Raw genomic sequence first — 16,440 nt, 5'->3', positions numbered from 1 at the left:
AGAGTGCAATGTGAACCCACAAGCTTCTTGCTCAAAGAAAGCTTCCTAAAATCTGAGCCATAAAAAAACATTTGCTTGTTCAAAAAGAAGCCACACTTTGTGGACTGACTAGCTGTCGTAAAAAATGACGATGATGGGGAACAGAAAAGCAACCAGCCAAAATAACTTAGTTTAACATTATTATTTATCTTACACGCTTACCTAATCTGATCTTCTCTGCTCGCTCATTCAGTTCTGAAACTAATGCCTTCATTCGTTCATAGTTTTCCTTGAAGACAAATAAAGATTTGGTGAGACTGTGCTGTTAATTTGGATTTATATTTTCTCTCTATATTTACAACATCCAGTTCTAACTACATGACAAGAGAAAGAGGAAAAACAACTCAGTAATCCAATCTAAGTATAGACTTATGTATTTAAAAAATTGCTGAATAATTAGGTAATTCAGCAAACAAAAGAAAACAGACTATATACAATTCAATTTTGAAGAATATGCAACCCAAAATAAAGACTCCTCTACATAGTTCCTGATTGATCTTTAATGCATTACCAGATTTTATTCTTTTGCTTTATTTTCCAATTTATAACATCTATGAGATTGGGCATTAATGACAGCCTATTTTGTCTATTTTGTCCAGTCATCTAAAAATTTATTTGAATTGTAAATTTAAAATCATAAAATCAGGAGTAAACTTCAGGATAATCAGTACAACAGTCTACAGAGGCTCAGAAGATCAGCGCTTGAATCTTTTGAAGAACTGTCAGCCCAAAGGATTTTGAAAATCTGCAAGATATAGGGGTAGAAAGCAGTCCACATATATAGTTTTACATGTTGTTTAGTTAAAAACATCTGCAAGATATAGGGGTAGAAAGCAGTCCACATATATAGTTTTACATGTTGTTTAGTTAAAAACAATGTTAAGAGTGAAGATTACAGACAAAATTTTATGCACACAAGAGAATAAAAATTTGATAGGCAATCATGAATAATGTTGAAACAACAATGAAGAGTACAGGGTGGCTTTCAGGAGCAGGCAAATCTAAAATTGAGGCCACAATACAGGACTACTTGTACGTCAATCTGAGGAAGGAGCATGTAATAAACAATGATAACTAAGTGTGGAGCTGGATGAACACAGCAGGCTAAGCAGCATCTGAGGAGGACAACAGCTGACGTTTTGGGCCTAGATAAACAATGCTCCATTCATTGGCCACTTAGTTAAGATAGCCCTGTGGCAGCAAAGCTATTTTCTAGAATGCTTTCACAGTTTTAGCTGTGTACTGCGATATCCAAGACAACAAAATGTGAGGCTGGATGAACACAGCAGACCCAGCAGCATCTCAGGAGCACAAAAGCTGACGTTTCGGGCCTAGACTCTTCATCAGAGAGGTTTGGGGATGCAGTTGGGGAAGGGGAGAATTTGAAACTGGTGAAGTCCACATTGATACCATTAGGCTGCAGGGTTCCCAGGCGGAATACGAGTTGCTGTTCCTGCAACCTTCGGGTGGCATCATTGTGGCACTGCAGGAGGCCCATGATGGACATGTCATCTAAAGAATGGGAGGGGGAGTGGAAATGGTTTGCAACTGGGAGGTGCAGTAGTTTGTTGCGAACTGAGCGGAGGTGTTCTGCAAAGCGGTCTCCAAGCCTCCGCTTGGTTTCCCCAATGTAGAGGTAGCCACACCGGGTACAGTGGATGCAGTATACCACATTGGCAGATGTGCAGGTGAACCTCTGCTTAATGTGGAATGTCATCTTGGGGCCTGAGATAGGGGTGAGGGGGGAGGTGTGGGGGCAAGTGTAGCATTTCCTGCGGTTTCAGGGGAAGGTGCCGGGTGTGGTGGGGTTGGAGGGCAGTGTGGAGCAAACAAGGGAGTCACGGAGAGAGTGGTCTCTCCGGAAAGCAGACAGGGGAGGGGATGGAAAAATGTCTTGGGTGGTGGGGTTGGATTGTAGATGGCGGAAGTGTCGGAGGATGATGCGTTGTATCCGGAGGTTGGTGGGGTGGTGTGTGAGAACGAGGGGGATCCTCTTTGGGCGGCTGTGGCGGGGGCGGGGTGTGAGGGACATGTTGCGGGAAATACGGGAGACACGGTCGAGGGCGTTCTCGATCACTGGGGGGGGGGGTGGTGGAGTTGCGGTCCTGGAAGAACTTGGACATCTGGGATGTGCGGGAGTGGAATGTCTTATCGTGGGAGCAGATGCGGCGGAGGAATTGGGAATAGGGGATGGAATTTTTGCAGGAGGGTGGGTGGGAGGAGGTGTATTCTAGGTAGCTGTGGGAGTCGGTGGGCTTGAAATGGACATCAGTTTTAAGCTGGTTGCCCGAGATGGAGACAGAGGTCCAGGAAGGTGAGGGATGTGCTGGAGAAGGCCCAGGTGAACCGAAGGTTGGGGTGGAAGGTGTTGGTGAAGTGGATGAACTGTTCGAGCTCCTCTGGGGAGCAAGAGGCGGCGCCGATACAGTCATCAATGTACCGGAGGAAGAGGTGGGGTTTGGGGCCTGTGTAGGTGCGGAAGAGGGACTGTTTCACGTAACCTGCGATATCCTGTTGGATTTTTAGTGGTTGGACATTTTCAGCATCACATCTGCTATGACTAAAATAACACAACTTTGTCCTAAGTTGTTTTTCATTCACAGAATGTGCGCGGTACTGGCTCAGCCATGAATTGCTCATCCCTAGTTGCCCTGAAAAAAAACTGTGATGAACCACCTTCTTGAACCACTGCAATTCATGACATATAAATGCATAGCCAGTGCCGTTAGAAAGCAAGTTGCAGAATTTTGATCTGACGACCCTGAAGGAACAATAATATATTTCCTTACCAGAATGACATATGACTTGGAGGGGATCCTGTACGTGGTGGTGTTCTTTTAAATATTTTGCCATTGACATTCTAAGTAGTAAAGTTTGTGAGTTTTGAAGATGCTTTTGAAGGAGAATTGGTGATTTGCTGCCGTTCATCTTGCAGATGGCATACACTGTTGCCACCGAACTTAGGTGTGGAGAGAGAAAATCTTGGAGTGGATGAGGCACTAACCAAGTGGGCTGCTTTGTCCTAAATGATGTTGAGCTTCTTGATTCATTGGAGCTGCACATATCCCGGCAAGGGGAGATGATTCTAGCCTCGTGTAAATGGTAGACAAGCTTTGGGGAGGAAGGTGGTTACACACAACGGCATTCCTAACCTCTGACTTACTCTTGTAATCGATATTTTTTTTGATAGCAATTTTCTTTAGTGATTCCCCTATAACGCAAGTTTCCAAAGCAATTTTCTATATCATGAAGTCACACAAGAACACGGCTAACACATTATATGAAAAATACCTGTATTTATTACCTTTAATAGGTGGAAGAATAAGTCACAAATTAAAGGTTTTAACTTTAGGTAAGGTTGACAAGTCATTGAACACAGTGAACTGGTTAAACTGTTAATGGATTAAAATTACAAATGAATGTGTTCAAACAGGTATTTTCTGTGACATTTGGCCTATACATTCCTCTGTAAAACAGAGAAATATAATTTAACACAATATTGATTTTGACCTTTGGCTTAAAAATTCAGAAGTTTCACTACAACACCGATTAAGAACACTACTATTGAACTGTTTTTCTCTACCTTGTAAGGCAGTTCCACATAGCACAATGTTACTTCATATAACAATGGCTTATTTTTATATCAGTGTTTCCATCAAAACACAATAGCTGGGATTAAAATATATAACTCCTATTTAAAGCTCTTTAAAAACAGTTAACCACACCAGGAAAAAAAACTTTCCTGAACTTTGTAGCGTAGATGAAATTGGTTATCCTGTAATAACTAAAGTGATCTGCAGATCAGTTTCAGACTTTCAGCAGAACAACATGCATTTGTGTGATGCTATTAACATGGGATGTCCCGAGACATTTCATGACGAAATGGACCCCCCAGTAGCAGAGAAAGTATTACAGAAGAGACCAAAACCACGGTGTTGAAATTAGATTCAAAGACTACTTTCCAAGAAAAGTAGTAGTAAAAGGAAGGGATTGCAAGAGGCAGTTTGAAAGAAAAGATACTACTGAAAATTCCAATGTGTGAGGGGCTCTTGCGGCGCAGTGATGGTATTCCTACCTTGAAGTGAGAAAGCCAAAATTTGTGTCCCATCTATTCCAGGTGTCATAATACACCTGAACAGGTTCACTTACCCCTACCCACAAGAGGCGCTAAGTAATGCTCCAACTTCTGCACAAGGACACCATGGTCAAGTCCTACTGGCTTAGAAACATAGAAAAAAGGAGCAGGTATAGGCCACTTGGAATTTCAAGCCTATTCTGCCATTCAACATGATCATGGCTGATCATCCAATGCAGTACCCTGTCCTCACTTTGTCCCCATACCCTTTATCCCTCTTTAGCCTTAAGATCTTTCTGTTTCTTAAAAACATTCAATGTTCTGGCCTCAACTGCTTTCTATTCTTCAGATGTGTGTCATAACATGCTGAACAGTTTGATTAACATAACTAGAACAGTGTGAGAAGCTCAGAGTTGGACCAATTAGAGCATGCATTAGGAAGAGGGCTGAGGGAGGTTGCAGAGATATAGGAGAAGGCCAAAAGGTTGGTAAAAACAGATTTCAAATTTTATAAACTGGGAGAAATGGAAACAATCCAGGTTGGAGAGATGGCAGTTATATTTTGTGCAGGATACAATACAGACTGCTGAGTTTTGAAATTTGTATCGGCTGGAATGCAGAAGAATAGTAATGGCTAAGCAGGGAATGAAAAATGTCAGATTTGGAGACAACAAAATCATAATAACGGTTTCATAACAGGAGGAGTGAAGTCATAATGAAAGCAAGCTGTTTTGCTAGAAATAAGCAATTCTGAGGATGGACAGGTTATAGGGCTTAAGCTTAGCGAGGAACCAAATGTCTTTAATTCATTTGTGGGATGTAGGCATCACTGGTTGGCCAGCATTTATTGCCTGTCTCTAGTTGCCCTTGAGAAGGTGGTGAGCTGCCTTCTTGAACCGCTGCAGTCCACCTGCTGTGAGTTGAGGGAATTCCAGAATTTTGACCCAGTGACAGTGAAGGAATGGTAATAATATTTCCAAGTCAGCATGGTGAGAGGCTTGGAGAGGAACTTGAAGGTGGTGTTCTCATACCTGCTGCCCTTGTCCTTCTAGATAAAAACAGTCATGGGCGTGGATGGCGCTATTGGCGGATCTTTGGTGAGGTTCTGCAGTTCATCTTGTAGACAGTACACACTGCTAACACTGAACGTTGGTGGTGGAGGGACTGGTTGCTTGTGGATGTGGTGTCCAGGATGCTGTCAAGCTTCTTGAGTGTTGTTGGAGCTGCGCTCATCCAGGCAAGCAGACTGTATCCCATCACACTGTTGACATGTGCTTGCAAACGGCAGACAAGTTTTGGAGTCAGAAGATGCATTACTTTCCACAGTATTCCTAGCCTCAGACCTGCTCGCATAGCCACCGTGATTATGTGATGAGTCCAGTTGAGTATCTGATCAATGATAACCTCCAGGATGTTGATAGTGGGGGATTCAGCAATGATACCACCATTGAATGTCATGGGGCAGTGATCAGATTGTCTCTTACTGGTGACTGTTATTGCCTGACAGTTGTGTGATATGTATGTTACTTGCCACTCGTCATCCCAAGCCTGGATATTGTCCAGATCTTTTGCATTTGATCATGGTCTGCTTCAGTATCTGAGGAGTCGTGATGGTGTTATACATCATGCAATCCATAGCAAAGTCACACACTACCTGATTCAGATTGAGCAAGCTACCAGGAAGCATTATTAAATACCATTTGGTGAATTCAGTCAACTCACTATTCAACATAAGGAAGTTCTGCTAGTTCATAACTGGATATCTTGGCCAATATTATGGTTGTGGTGTTAAGGATAAAATAGTAAATGTGGGCATCATCAACATAAGTCAGAAAAATGATTCTTTGTCCGTATTTTTCACTAAGGGATTACACATGAAGACTGAAAACAAAAGAGTACACTTCAGAGGCAACCGTTTGGGACTGGACTCGGAAACTGCTGCTCAAGACACACTGCCTATTTTGGCACAAGTAGAATGGGGTGAAACCAGCAAAGACCCACAGAACTGGTTCATGGACAGGACACAGTGCACGAGCAAGGAGTGTTGTCTCGGATCAAACAACACAGATCAAAGACAACTAAGGATGTGTAATTGGAAAACAAAAAGGAATGATGAGACAGATGGTGTAGCTGAGATATTCAATGAGTATTCTAGCACCATCCTCTTTGAAGATAGATGCAATATCACAGCAAAGAAGAGCACGAGAGCAACTGTACAGAATAAATTTTTTTTTAAAATGATTTAACAGTTATTTATAAAAAGATATGAAATGTTCCAGATAGCTTTTGGTCTAGTTGTGATGTTATTGGGATAATATCCCATTGATTTCTATACTTCTATAAATTAATGTCCTTTATCTGCCTACACATAGGTGTGCAGGCACTGCCTTAAAACTTCCTGTCCAACTAGAAATTAGGTGTAAAACTTTGTAACTCCTAATCTTACTATACATCGGTGTGCAGATACTGCCTTAAGCTTCCTGTCTGAATAGAATTAAACTGTGCAAATCTTTATCTTCCTGCACGGGGAAACCCCATTGGATTTCCCATGGTGTCCTGGTATGAGTAGATGGCTCACTACCAGGCACACGCACTCGTCACTAAAACCTTTTCAGAAGCAGTTTATTTAGGGCGTATACAGAAGAATCCTTCCAAAAACTTCAGAAGAACAGCTGAATCAGTTTTCAAGCTCTCGCTCTGGATTATCAACATACCTTTCAAGCAAGTGGAAGAGAAGAGGTTGAGTGACTTCTCTCAACAAGTTAAACATCAACCAAATTTCAAATAATATCAGACAGCCACAATTCCCGACAGCGATAAACTCAGACATGAGGGCTAGAGTTGCAGTGGCAGCGCCCTTATCTCTAGTCTAAGAGACCTGAGCTCACGCCCTACCTATGCCAGAGGTGTGTCATAACATCTCTGAGAAGATGATTTACAAAGAAACTCAGACCTGTGACTCAAGACTTTTTACAGCATGGAAAAGGGCCCTTCAGCCCATCGCGTCCATGCCGGTCATCAAACATTGATATATTCCAATCCTATTTTCCAGCATTTCACCCACAGACTTGTATGCAATGGTGCTTCAAGTGCTCACCAAAACAGTTGTTAAGTGTCAACAGTTCCTACCTTTACTGCCTTTAGACAGTGAATTCCAGACCCCACCCCCCCAATCCTCTAGGTGAACAAAGTTTTCTTCCTACCCTGTCTATGACCTTTTAACTATGCAGAAAAGTAATTGCCTGACTACCTTGCACTTTATACACATCAATTAGATTCTCCCTCAGCTTCTCTGCTATAATGATAATCCCAGCCTACCTTGTCTCTCATCATAGCTGAATTACTCCAGTGGAGGCAGCATCGTGATGAATCTACTCTGGAACTATCTAGTGCAATCACAATGTTCTGACTAGTGGAGCCTAACTAACGCTACATTCAGCTCCATCACAATCATCTTGCTCTTGCATTCACTATCTTGAGCAATAATGGCAAGTAACCATATATATGCATATATACACACTTCGTCAACCTGTAGCAAAGTAATCGAGTAAAACAAGTCCAAGTTTAGTTTGAAACATGTGACTTCAAAGCAAGTATCTTTAAGAAAGTGTCCAAAGTGTCTGTTTTGTGAACTTTAAAAAAAATCCATACCTCAGTCTTTCAAATGAAAAGTTTTGAAAATCCTTTAAGGAAGTTCTCAAAAAATGAATAACAGAAACAGCCTCAGAACAACAGAAATCATACCAAGAACAACATATATTATGGCTTTCAAGTTGACACGTTTAACGTTACTTTCCTCAGACCCAAAATTCATGCTTTTGCATTGAATATGTATGACTCCTCAATTCAACCAGAATATGCAAAATTTGCATTAGTATTCAACCACGCATTTTCCCCCACACTTATAAGTGGGGAGTAAGAAGTAGAGGCTATTTTGTGAAGTTACATGGGAGACATGAATGAAGTATGAAGCTGGTTTCAACCTACAAATCATAACATTTGTTATTTTGTCAAAAATGTGATGCATATATACACACTTAAGTGGGCCATATCAAACTCACATTCCTGCAAATATTTGAGAGTGAAAGCTAATTGGTATTGCCAATCGATGGAACAAAAATGTCTACTGCTGCAACAAAAGACCAAGACTGCTCAAAGATTACCAAAAGACCTAGATATCAAATTTATCAGTTTCCAGCAATTCTTCACGTCAAAAATCATGAGTACCCCATGAATACCCATTATAGTACATTGGAACACAGGTGAAACACCCATTAATTTCAACATACACAGCAATCAAACTGTGAAGTGAAAAGGTTTTAATGAAAACCACAGGAAATGACAAGATTCAGATTGGTGACAGACTGCATGTCAGACAGAATGACATTAAAACTTAAGCTCATTTTTGAACAAACTTAATCAAACTTCCTGCAAGAGCTTTTATGCATATTCACAAACATCATTTAGATGAACGAAGACGGAGTGAAATTTTTTTTGTTCTTTATTCATTCTATGACTGCGTCATGCCTTCTCTTCACCAACTTCTTCCTACCACCAGGAAAACATTGGAGAGCTGTTGACCAGGTAGCATTTATTGCCCATTGCTAATTACCCAGTGGGCAGTTCAGAGTCAACCACACTGCTGTGGACATGGAGTTCACATGTAGGCCAGACCACGTAAGGACCAGGTAAGGATGGCAGTTTCCTTTCCTAAAGGACATTAGTAAACCAGATGGGTTTTTCCCAACAATCAACAAAGGATTCATGGTCACCACAAGACTGTTAATTCCAGATATTTATTGAATTCAAATTCCACCAACTGCCACTGCGGGATTAGAACCTGGGTCCCCAGAACATTATCTGGGTCTCTGGATTAACAGTCCAGCGATAATACCACTAGGCCATCGCCTCCTCTCAAACTGCAGTTCAACATGTTTTATCGAAATTCCAGTAGTCTCTGTAAAAGAATGAAGAATGTAGTGTGGAAAAGACTTAGAAGCCAAATAACCAATGAGATCAAAAAACACCTTTGAAGAAATAACACCCAAGCTGCAATTATTTGCAAGGATCATTGGTCACTAACCCAAGAATGTGTGCCTTAAAAAGCCATTCAAAGATCACATTTACTCCAAACAGGGCAAGTAGATGGTTAAAGGAAAATAGCCATTCACAAAGATTTTGAAAAAATGCCTTATTTTGTTGAATCTTTTGCAATATTTCATTATCAAATTGTGGGCTGCTGTTAATGTACAAACCACCATCAGGTCATTCAACAAATTGTAAAGATGATGATTCAGTGTTGATAAAGATTCAGAAACCAAAAGTGTCACGTTTGATTCAGTATAGCGTCTTTACAATGATGCCACAGCCTGTGACTCAAAATTAAACAAAAACAGAAGTTACTGGGAAATTTCAGCAGGACTGACAGCATCTGTAGACAGAAAAAGAAAAGTTAACTTTTCTGGTCCAGTGACCCTTCTTCAGAATTGAGGGTACCTCGGGAAAGGTTGCTATATGCACTGAGGATGGGTGGGAAGAGTAAACAATCGATAGCTATAAAGCCCAGAGAAAGAACAGCTGTACAGTCAAATGAATAAGTAAAGGTCAGTGTGGAGGAAGTTAAAAATTGCTCAGTGGAGCCATTAGTAGCTGATAGTGGGTTGTTTGTGGCAACAGCCCATGGATGACAAGGCTTCTTTCATGGGTGATGCAGTCAGGACATGGAAGGAGTGTTCAACCCTTAAAGTCATTGAACTCGATACTGAGTTCTGTAGGGTATCCAAGTGGAAAAAGAGAAGTTGTTTTTTCTAACAAGGCCACTTAATCCAAAAGAACGACACTACAGTGGACAGCATGATGGAACAGTGGTCAGCACCACTGCCTCACTGCACCTGGGTTTGAATCCAACTCTGGGCAACTGTGTGGAGTTTGCACATTCAGCCCATGTCTGCATGGATTTCCACTGGGCACTCCGGTTTCTTAACGCAGTCCAAAGGTGTGTAGTTCACGCAGACTGACTGTGCCAAACTGTCCATAGTGTCTAGGGATGTGTGGGCAGTACTGAGATAGGGCAGGGGGCTGAATCTGTGTGGGATGCTCTTTAATGGGCTCGTGCAGATCAAAGACTGTAGCAATTCTATGATTCTACCAATTGCACAACATGAGCTTTCAAGATCAACATAAATGCTGCCATACTCAGTCGTAGAAAATCAAGCGAAAAACAGCAGGGAGAAACTTCAAATTGTCACTACAGAAAAAGCGCTTGGAAAAGTAATGAGAGTAAAGATTTAATATTAACATTCAAAACAGAAGAATTAGACAACGGGGGAGAAAAGTGCCAGAGGTACCAGGAAAGAGTTGGACAATTGATTTATTCAGGTCACTCAGTCAGTCTGCTGGCACGGGCACGACGGGAGAATGGCCTCCGCCTTCACTGTATGATTCTAAGACTGTGACCAGTCTTGGTGCTGTGGCAGGAAAGGTTCAAGCTAGCACCAGCAGCACGAGTAAACATGGAACAGCTGCAACGTTCAAGGACTTCGGGGGGGTCACAGACACATGAGCCAGACGAAAAGAACTGCCACCAAAACTCAATGTCGTATCAGCGGCGACCGGTGTACGCCCATCCTTCCCCGTGCGATCAAGTCAGAATAAGCCGTTCCCCCAGCCACTCAGTGCTACCCACCGTGACTTCCCTCCCCCCGGGTGAGCCCAAGGCTGCAGGCGCGGCCTACCTGGAAGAGGGCCGAGTTGGTGTCAGGCTCCGAGCCAACCGTTGCCACTTTGTCCCCGTGGTAACGGCGAGGTCGCGGGCCGGGCCAGGCGCGCGCTCGAGGAACGCAGAGCCGCAGGTTCCGCACTTGGAGCAGCATCCTGCAGCCAGACCCGGGCGCGAGCTACGGGAGGAATGGGTCTGCAAACACTGGGGCCCCGCCTGCACAGAGACACAACCTTCAGAGCTCCACCTCAAAACACTCCCGCTCACAGCGAATCGACTTGCACTTGTTTCACAGAGCCCGCCCACATACACCAGGCTGCTCACATTTCAAACCTCCCATCCTTCCAGGCCTTTCAAACAAACATAGAGACTAGGCGCAAAGCAGAGTTAACGTTTTGGCTGCAGCAACTCTATTCACAACAATGTGGTCGTTCATCAGACAGTAACAGCTTCTGTAGAGGGAAACAAAAAGTTTCGTTTAAAAATTGAGTTCCTCCTCCAAAGGAGGGAAATTACAAAAACTTCTCGAACGACCTCTTCTATGTGTCTGGTCAGATTTGTCTAAATTCTGGCGCCTCTACTAAGGTTGCCAGCTGTCCCTGATTTTAAGAGATTGACAGCAATATCTCTTCACATAGTTTTCATAGGGTAGAGGGCCGATCTGCCCAACTTGTTTGCGTTGGGTCTCCAAATTATCTCGTCTTTTTAAGTTTTTCGAGTTTATATTTTAAAAATTGATCTTTTAGTTTTTCCTATTCCAGTGTACAATTCTGCTTTAATATATGGATTGTGACAGGGGTAGAAAAGAAAGGATGAAATAGTTGGTGGAGAGAGAAAATTAATGTTTGGCGTTCATTATAACTTTTCTTTCTGCTCCAATAAAAACACGCAAGTATCCCAGCAGATTGCCACTCTGACTCCAACTTTTTAAACAAACCAAGAGAGCTACCCATTTCTTGAGCTTGTGTATCGAATGTGAAATTTTTGCTTCACACGTGTGGATGAGAGTAGGGACGATGTGCAAACCATGATACGGGAAGTCATTCAAAGTGGGGGTGTAGGAGGAGAGAAATGTGGTCGTAATTGGGGATAGTAGAATCCATGCAATAGACACCTTTCTCTATGGCCAGGGTCAAGAGTCCTGAAAGCTGTGTTGCCTGCCTTGTTCCTGGGTTCAGGATATCTCAACAGCTTGGACTGGTAGGGGAACAATCCAGTTGCCATGGTCCACATAAGTACAAACAATATTGGTGAAAAGAGGGAATATAAGCAGCTAAGGACTAAATTAAAGAACAAAACCAAAAAGATAATACACTCCAGATTACTTCCGGAGCCACGAGCAAACGGATACAGGGTCAACAAGATTAAAGAGGTAAATGCATGACTTAAAGATTGTTGTGAGGAAAATGGGTTTGAATTCACGGGACATGGGCACCAATATTGGGGAAAGAGAGAGCTGTTCTGATAGGATGCTGAGATGCTGGGGCCAGAGTCCTAGTGAATTGCATAACTAGGGCTGTTGATTGAGGTTTGAACTAAATACAAGAGAGGATAGGTTCAGATGCATGGCAAATTATAAAATCAAAGGTAAAGGAGAAGGTAGGATTGCAGATAGCGATGGGCCAATTGTTACCAGAAAATAGAAGGGACAGAATATGTAACTGTCATGTTGTACAATAAAAATCTACCAAACCTGCACATCTTTGGGATGTGGGAGGAAACCAGAGCGCACACGTGCAGGCACAGGTTGAATGTGCAAACCGCACAGACAGTCATCCGAGGGTGGAATCAAACCTGGGTCCCAGGTGATGTGAGGTAGCAATGTTAACCACCAAGCAACCATGCCAGATGACTGACAGATGACTTTAACTCCTTTAATGTGAAGATTAATTATATTGAAAAGGATAACTATGGTGCCAAATTCATAGACTGCGTTAGGGATATTTTCCTAGAGCAATGGAGCCAACTAGGCAGCAGGTTCAATAATGGCCTCAGAGTAAAAGGGAATTACAATGAAAGGAGTATAAAGGTAGTTAAAATGATAGATAGGTTAATGGGGAATGACAGTAGACAATCAGTGGCAACTCTCAGCAAAAATACATCCCAGTCAGGAGAAAAGATTCTTCGAGAGGAATAAATCAACCATGGCAAATGAAGAAAGTTAAGGAGTATTACACTGGAAGAAAAAGTATACAAGGATGCCAAATTCAGTCATAGACGTGAAGATTGGGATAAATTCAAAATCCAACAAAGGAGGACTAAAACAAAAATAAAGATAAATGATATAAACTATGAGGGTAAACTAGCAATGAATATAAAAACTGATTATAAGAATTTCTTTTGATTTATAAGAAATAGAAAGGCCAGAGTGAACATAAGCCCCTTGAAGAATGAATCTGGGGAGACGGTTACGGGAACAAGGACATGGCAGGAGAGTTAACAGATATTTTGCATCAGTCTTATCGGTGGAAGATATTTTGAACATCCCATCAATACCAGAGAAAACAGGGTAGGAATTAAATTCCACCACTATCACAAAAGTGGTATTAGAAAAGCTAATGAGGTGAAGGGAAGATAAGTCCCCTAGCATGATGGCTTGCATCCTAGGATCCTAAAGGAGAAAGATAGACACAATTGATGAATTGATTGTAATTTTACAAAAACTGTTGAACTGTGAAGAAGTATCAGAGGATTGGAAATGTTTAACATGGCACTTCTATTCAAAATGGGAAGGAGGCAAAAAGCAGGTAGCTGTAGGTCGGTCAACCCAATACCTATTGTTGGAAAAGTATTGGAAGCAGTTATAAAGGAAGTAATGGCAGAACATTTGGAAAATCATAACCTAATCAAGCAGAGTCAGCATGGCTTCATGAAAGGGAATCCATGCCTAATTTATTAGAGTTTTTCAAGGAAGTATCAACTAGAATGAATTGGTAGGTGTGTTTGAACTTCCAGAGGCATTCAACAAGGTCCCTCATGGAAGATTAAGTCATAACGTAAGAGCTCATGGTGTAGGAGGTACTGTATAGGTATGGATTGAGAATTGACTAATGGGCAGGAAACAGCAAATGGAGATGAGGTTCTTTTTTAGGTTGGTGGCTTGGGACTGCAACTGTTTACAATATATATTAATAACTTGGAGGAAGTGAATTTACTATAGCCAAATTTACAGATGACACAAAATATGTAGAAAGACAATTTGCGAGGGGGATACCAGCAGTTTACAGAGAAATATTGATAGGTTAAGTAAGTGGGCAAAAAGTTGACAATGGAATATTAAGTGGGAAAATGTGAAGCTGTTTATTTTGGAAGTGAGAACGAAAGACCGGTATTATTTAAATAGCACAAACTGCGTAAAGCTGCAATACAATGGAACTTAGGGCTCCTTGTACTTGAAACACAAAGCTAACACGCAGCTGTAGCAGGTAATTATGAAGGCTAATAGAATGTTGGCTCTCATTTCAAGGGGGTTGCAGTAGAAGGGTAAGGAAATCTTACTGCAACTGTACAAGGTACTGGTGAGACCATTTCTGGGGTACTCTGTGAGCAGTTTTGGTGTCTTTATTTCTTAGAGGCAGTTCAGAGAAGGTTCAGCAAAATGGTTTGTGCTATGGAGCGATTATCTTCAGAGCAAAGGCTGAACAGTTTGGGATTCTCCTGGAGTTTAGAAGAATGAGATATGATTGTTTTGAAATACATGGGATTCTTAAGTGGCTTGCCAGGGTAAATACTGATAGGATGTTTGCCATCATTGGAGTCTTTAGGCATATTCACAGAATAAAGGAGCACCAATTTAACACTGAGATAAGAAGGAATTTCTTCTGAAGGCTGAGTCTCTTTGGAACTGCTTTCCACGGAGAACTGTGGGAGCAGTCTGAAGAGTCCAAATGGCCTACTCCTGTTCCTATTCTAATGACAGGAGGGCTCTGTCAGAAGTGCAGAGCATGTTTTCATTCTGAAAGTTCTTTCCTGGTGCAGAACCGTGGAGGCAACCATGCCTCTCTTTTCGTAGTAGACAACTGTGATTTTTCTGACATTTAAAGGACCTGACAATCAGTGTCACACACTAAGTAAATACAAGGCAAGATAGTGTCATCTGGGTAAGATGTCAAAATGAAAGGAGGTTAAGTGCAAGGGTGTCAGGTAAGTGATGCAATGTTTAGGGTAGGTCAGTGTGGGTGAGGGGAATCATGTCCAACAAGGGGCAAGTGGGATAAGGGTGGCATCAGTTCAAGGTCCAGATGCATAAATGGTCTAGTGAAGTACACTTTAAGTCAGTTGAACTCAGGTGTTTGCCTATGTATTTAATAGTCTAATGTTTCCTGACTAATGATATAATTTAATTGAGTTCCAATTAAAGATTTTTTTTAAAAATTCCAACTGTAAGGGAATTTCCCACACAATCCTTAAATTGCCAGGCAATTCCTTTGAAGTCGGCTGTGTTTGGGATTTTACAGGGTCTCGAAGCATAATTCCCTTTTGACTGAAATAACAACTGTCAGGTCAATAGGAAATCCAGGGCATGGTTGCAGACCTAATAAACTATACAATACACAGATCTGTTTATTCATTTTCATGCTAAAAGACTTGCATTGTTTTTGTAACCATTGGACAATTGTGTAGCAAATGATGTACTTTGGAATGTAATTATTTTTGTATCATTGAAACACAATTACAATTTACAACAGCTTCCCAATTCAGCAAAATTCTTGATGTTACAACGCGCTGATCTGGTATCCAACCAGAAGGAAGATCCTGAAAAGAACAAAGCCACCTTGAAGTCTTAATAGTATCAGAATGCTTAAGATGGTTTTGCAGGTCACTGAAACACATACATGAGGTAACAAGATCCTGAGACATATCTACAAGGTGGTAACTTATCACATAATAGGGCTGGACTTCCAAAAGTTATTACCATTTTCAAAACAAATTTCTGCATGAAAGTTTATTAAATCTTAAGCAGAGCAGATTCAGAGTAACAACTGGGAAGAGATTAAAATAAATATTGGTGACAAATAGGAAATTGATCAGGATATTTAGAGAGGATGAGGTAGCTTGAAAAAATAATGAAATGATTGTAGAGAACATTTAAGTGTGGGAAATATAATCTATGAATTTTAATGATAAATAAAAGCACTCCAACATGCAAAAAAGTTTGCATCTTCCTCACCACATTTGTAGGTTCAAGCATCCAAACTTCAGACTGTTTAATTCCAGAGAAAAGTTACAAAACTGGATTAAAAACGATAAGCATAAAAAATGCAAATAAACAAACTATTCAGTAGATCACAAATAGTTTGAATGGATTTTCAAAAATTACGATGACCTGCAAGTCACACTATTAATAAATTAAGAGATGGACTAGGGAATGGGAGCTGCATTTTAAGGAAGTTTTATGCACTATAATTGCAAAGATAAAATCACTTTGATCATTGATGAGGTTACAGTCATTCTTCTGCATTAAGACAAGCTCTCTCTAAGAATTTGGAACACTTCTGAGGTTGTAAGTGTCAGGAGACAAACACAAATGTTCACCTAATTTGGAATCCTGCCATAATAAAGGGCCTTGTGGTAATGCTAAATTATATTAAAGAGATGCAAAGACAAA

At 41.2% G+C, this 16,440-nt stretch overlaps 1 protein-coding gene across 2 annotated transcripts in view; it reads right to left on the bottom strand.

Annotated features, from left to right (window-relative positions):
• mccc2 (methylcrotonyl-CoA carboxylase subunit 2) overlaps positions 1-11,074 on the bottom strand; it is a 101,289-nt gene extending 90,215 nt beyond the window's left edge. Inside the window, exons 1-2 of one of the 2 annotated variants that reach the window (XM_048528008.2) lie at positions 10,849-11,074; positions 202-268 (exon numbers count right to left, since the gene is read on the bottom strand). In XM_048528008.2, the coding sequence (XP_048383965.1) occupies positions 202-268; positions 10,849-10,986 (205 nt within the window). In that variant the 5' untranslated portion in view covers positions 10,987-11,074. The remainder of the gene's footprint in view (positions 1-201; positions 269-10,848) is intronic. The other variant, XM_048528009.2, reaches the window with a different exon arrangement.
• Between the last annotated feature and the right edge of the window lie 5,366 nt (positions 11,075-16,440).

This window comes from Stegostoma tigrinum, chromosome 3, assembly GCF_030684315.1.
Source record: "Stegostoma tigrinum isolate sSteTig4 chromosome 3, sSteTig4.hap1, whole genome shotgun sequence".
NCBI lineage: Eukaryota > Metazoa > Chordata > Chondrichthyes > Orectolobiformes > Stegostomatidae > Stegostoma > Stegostoma tigrinum.
Note: the sequence above shows the minus strand (reverse complement) of the source record. Positions and strands in the feature narration are given on the sequence as shown.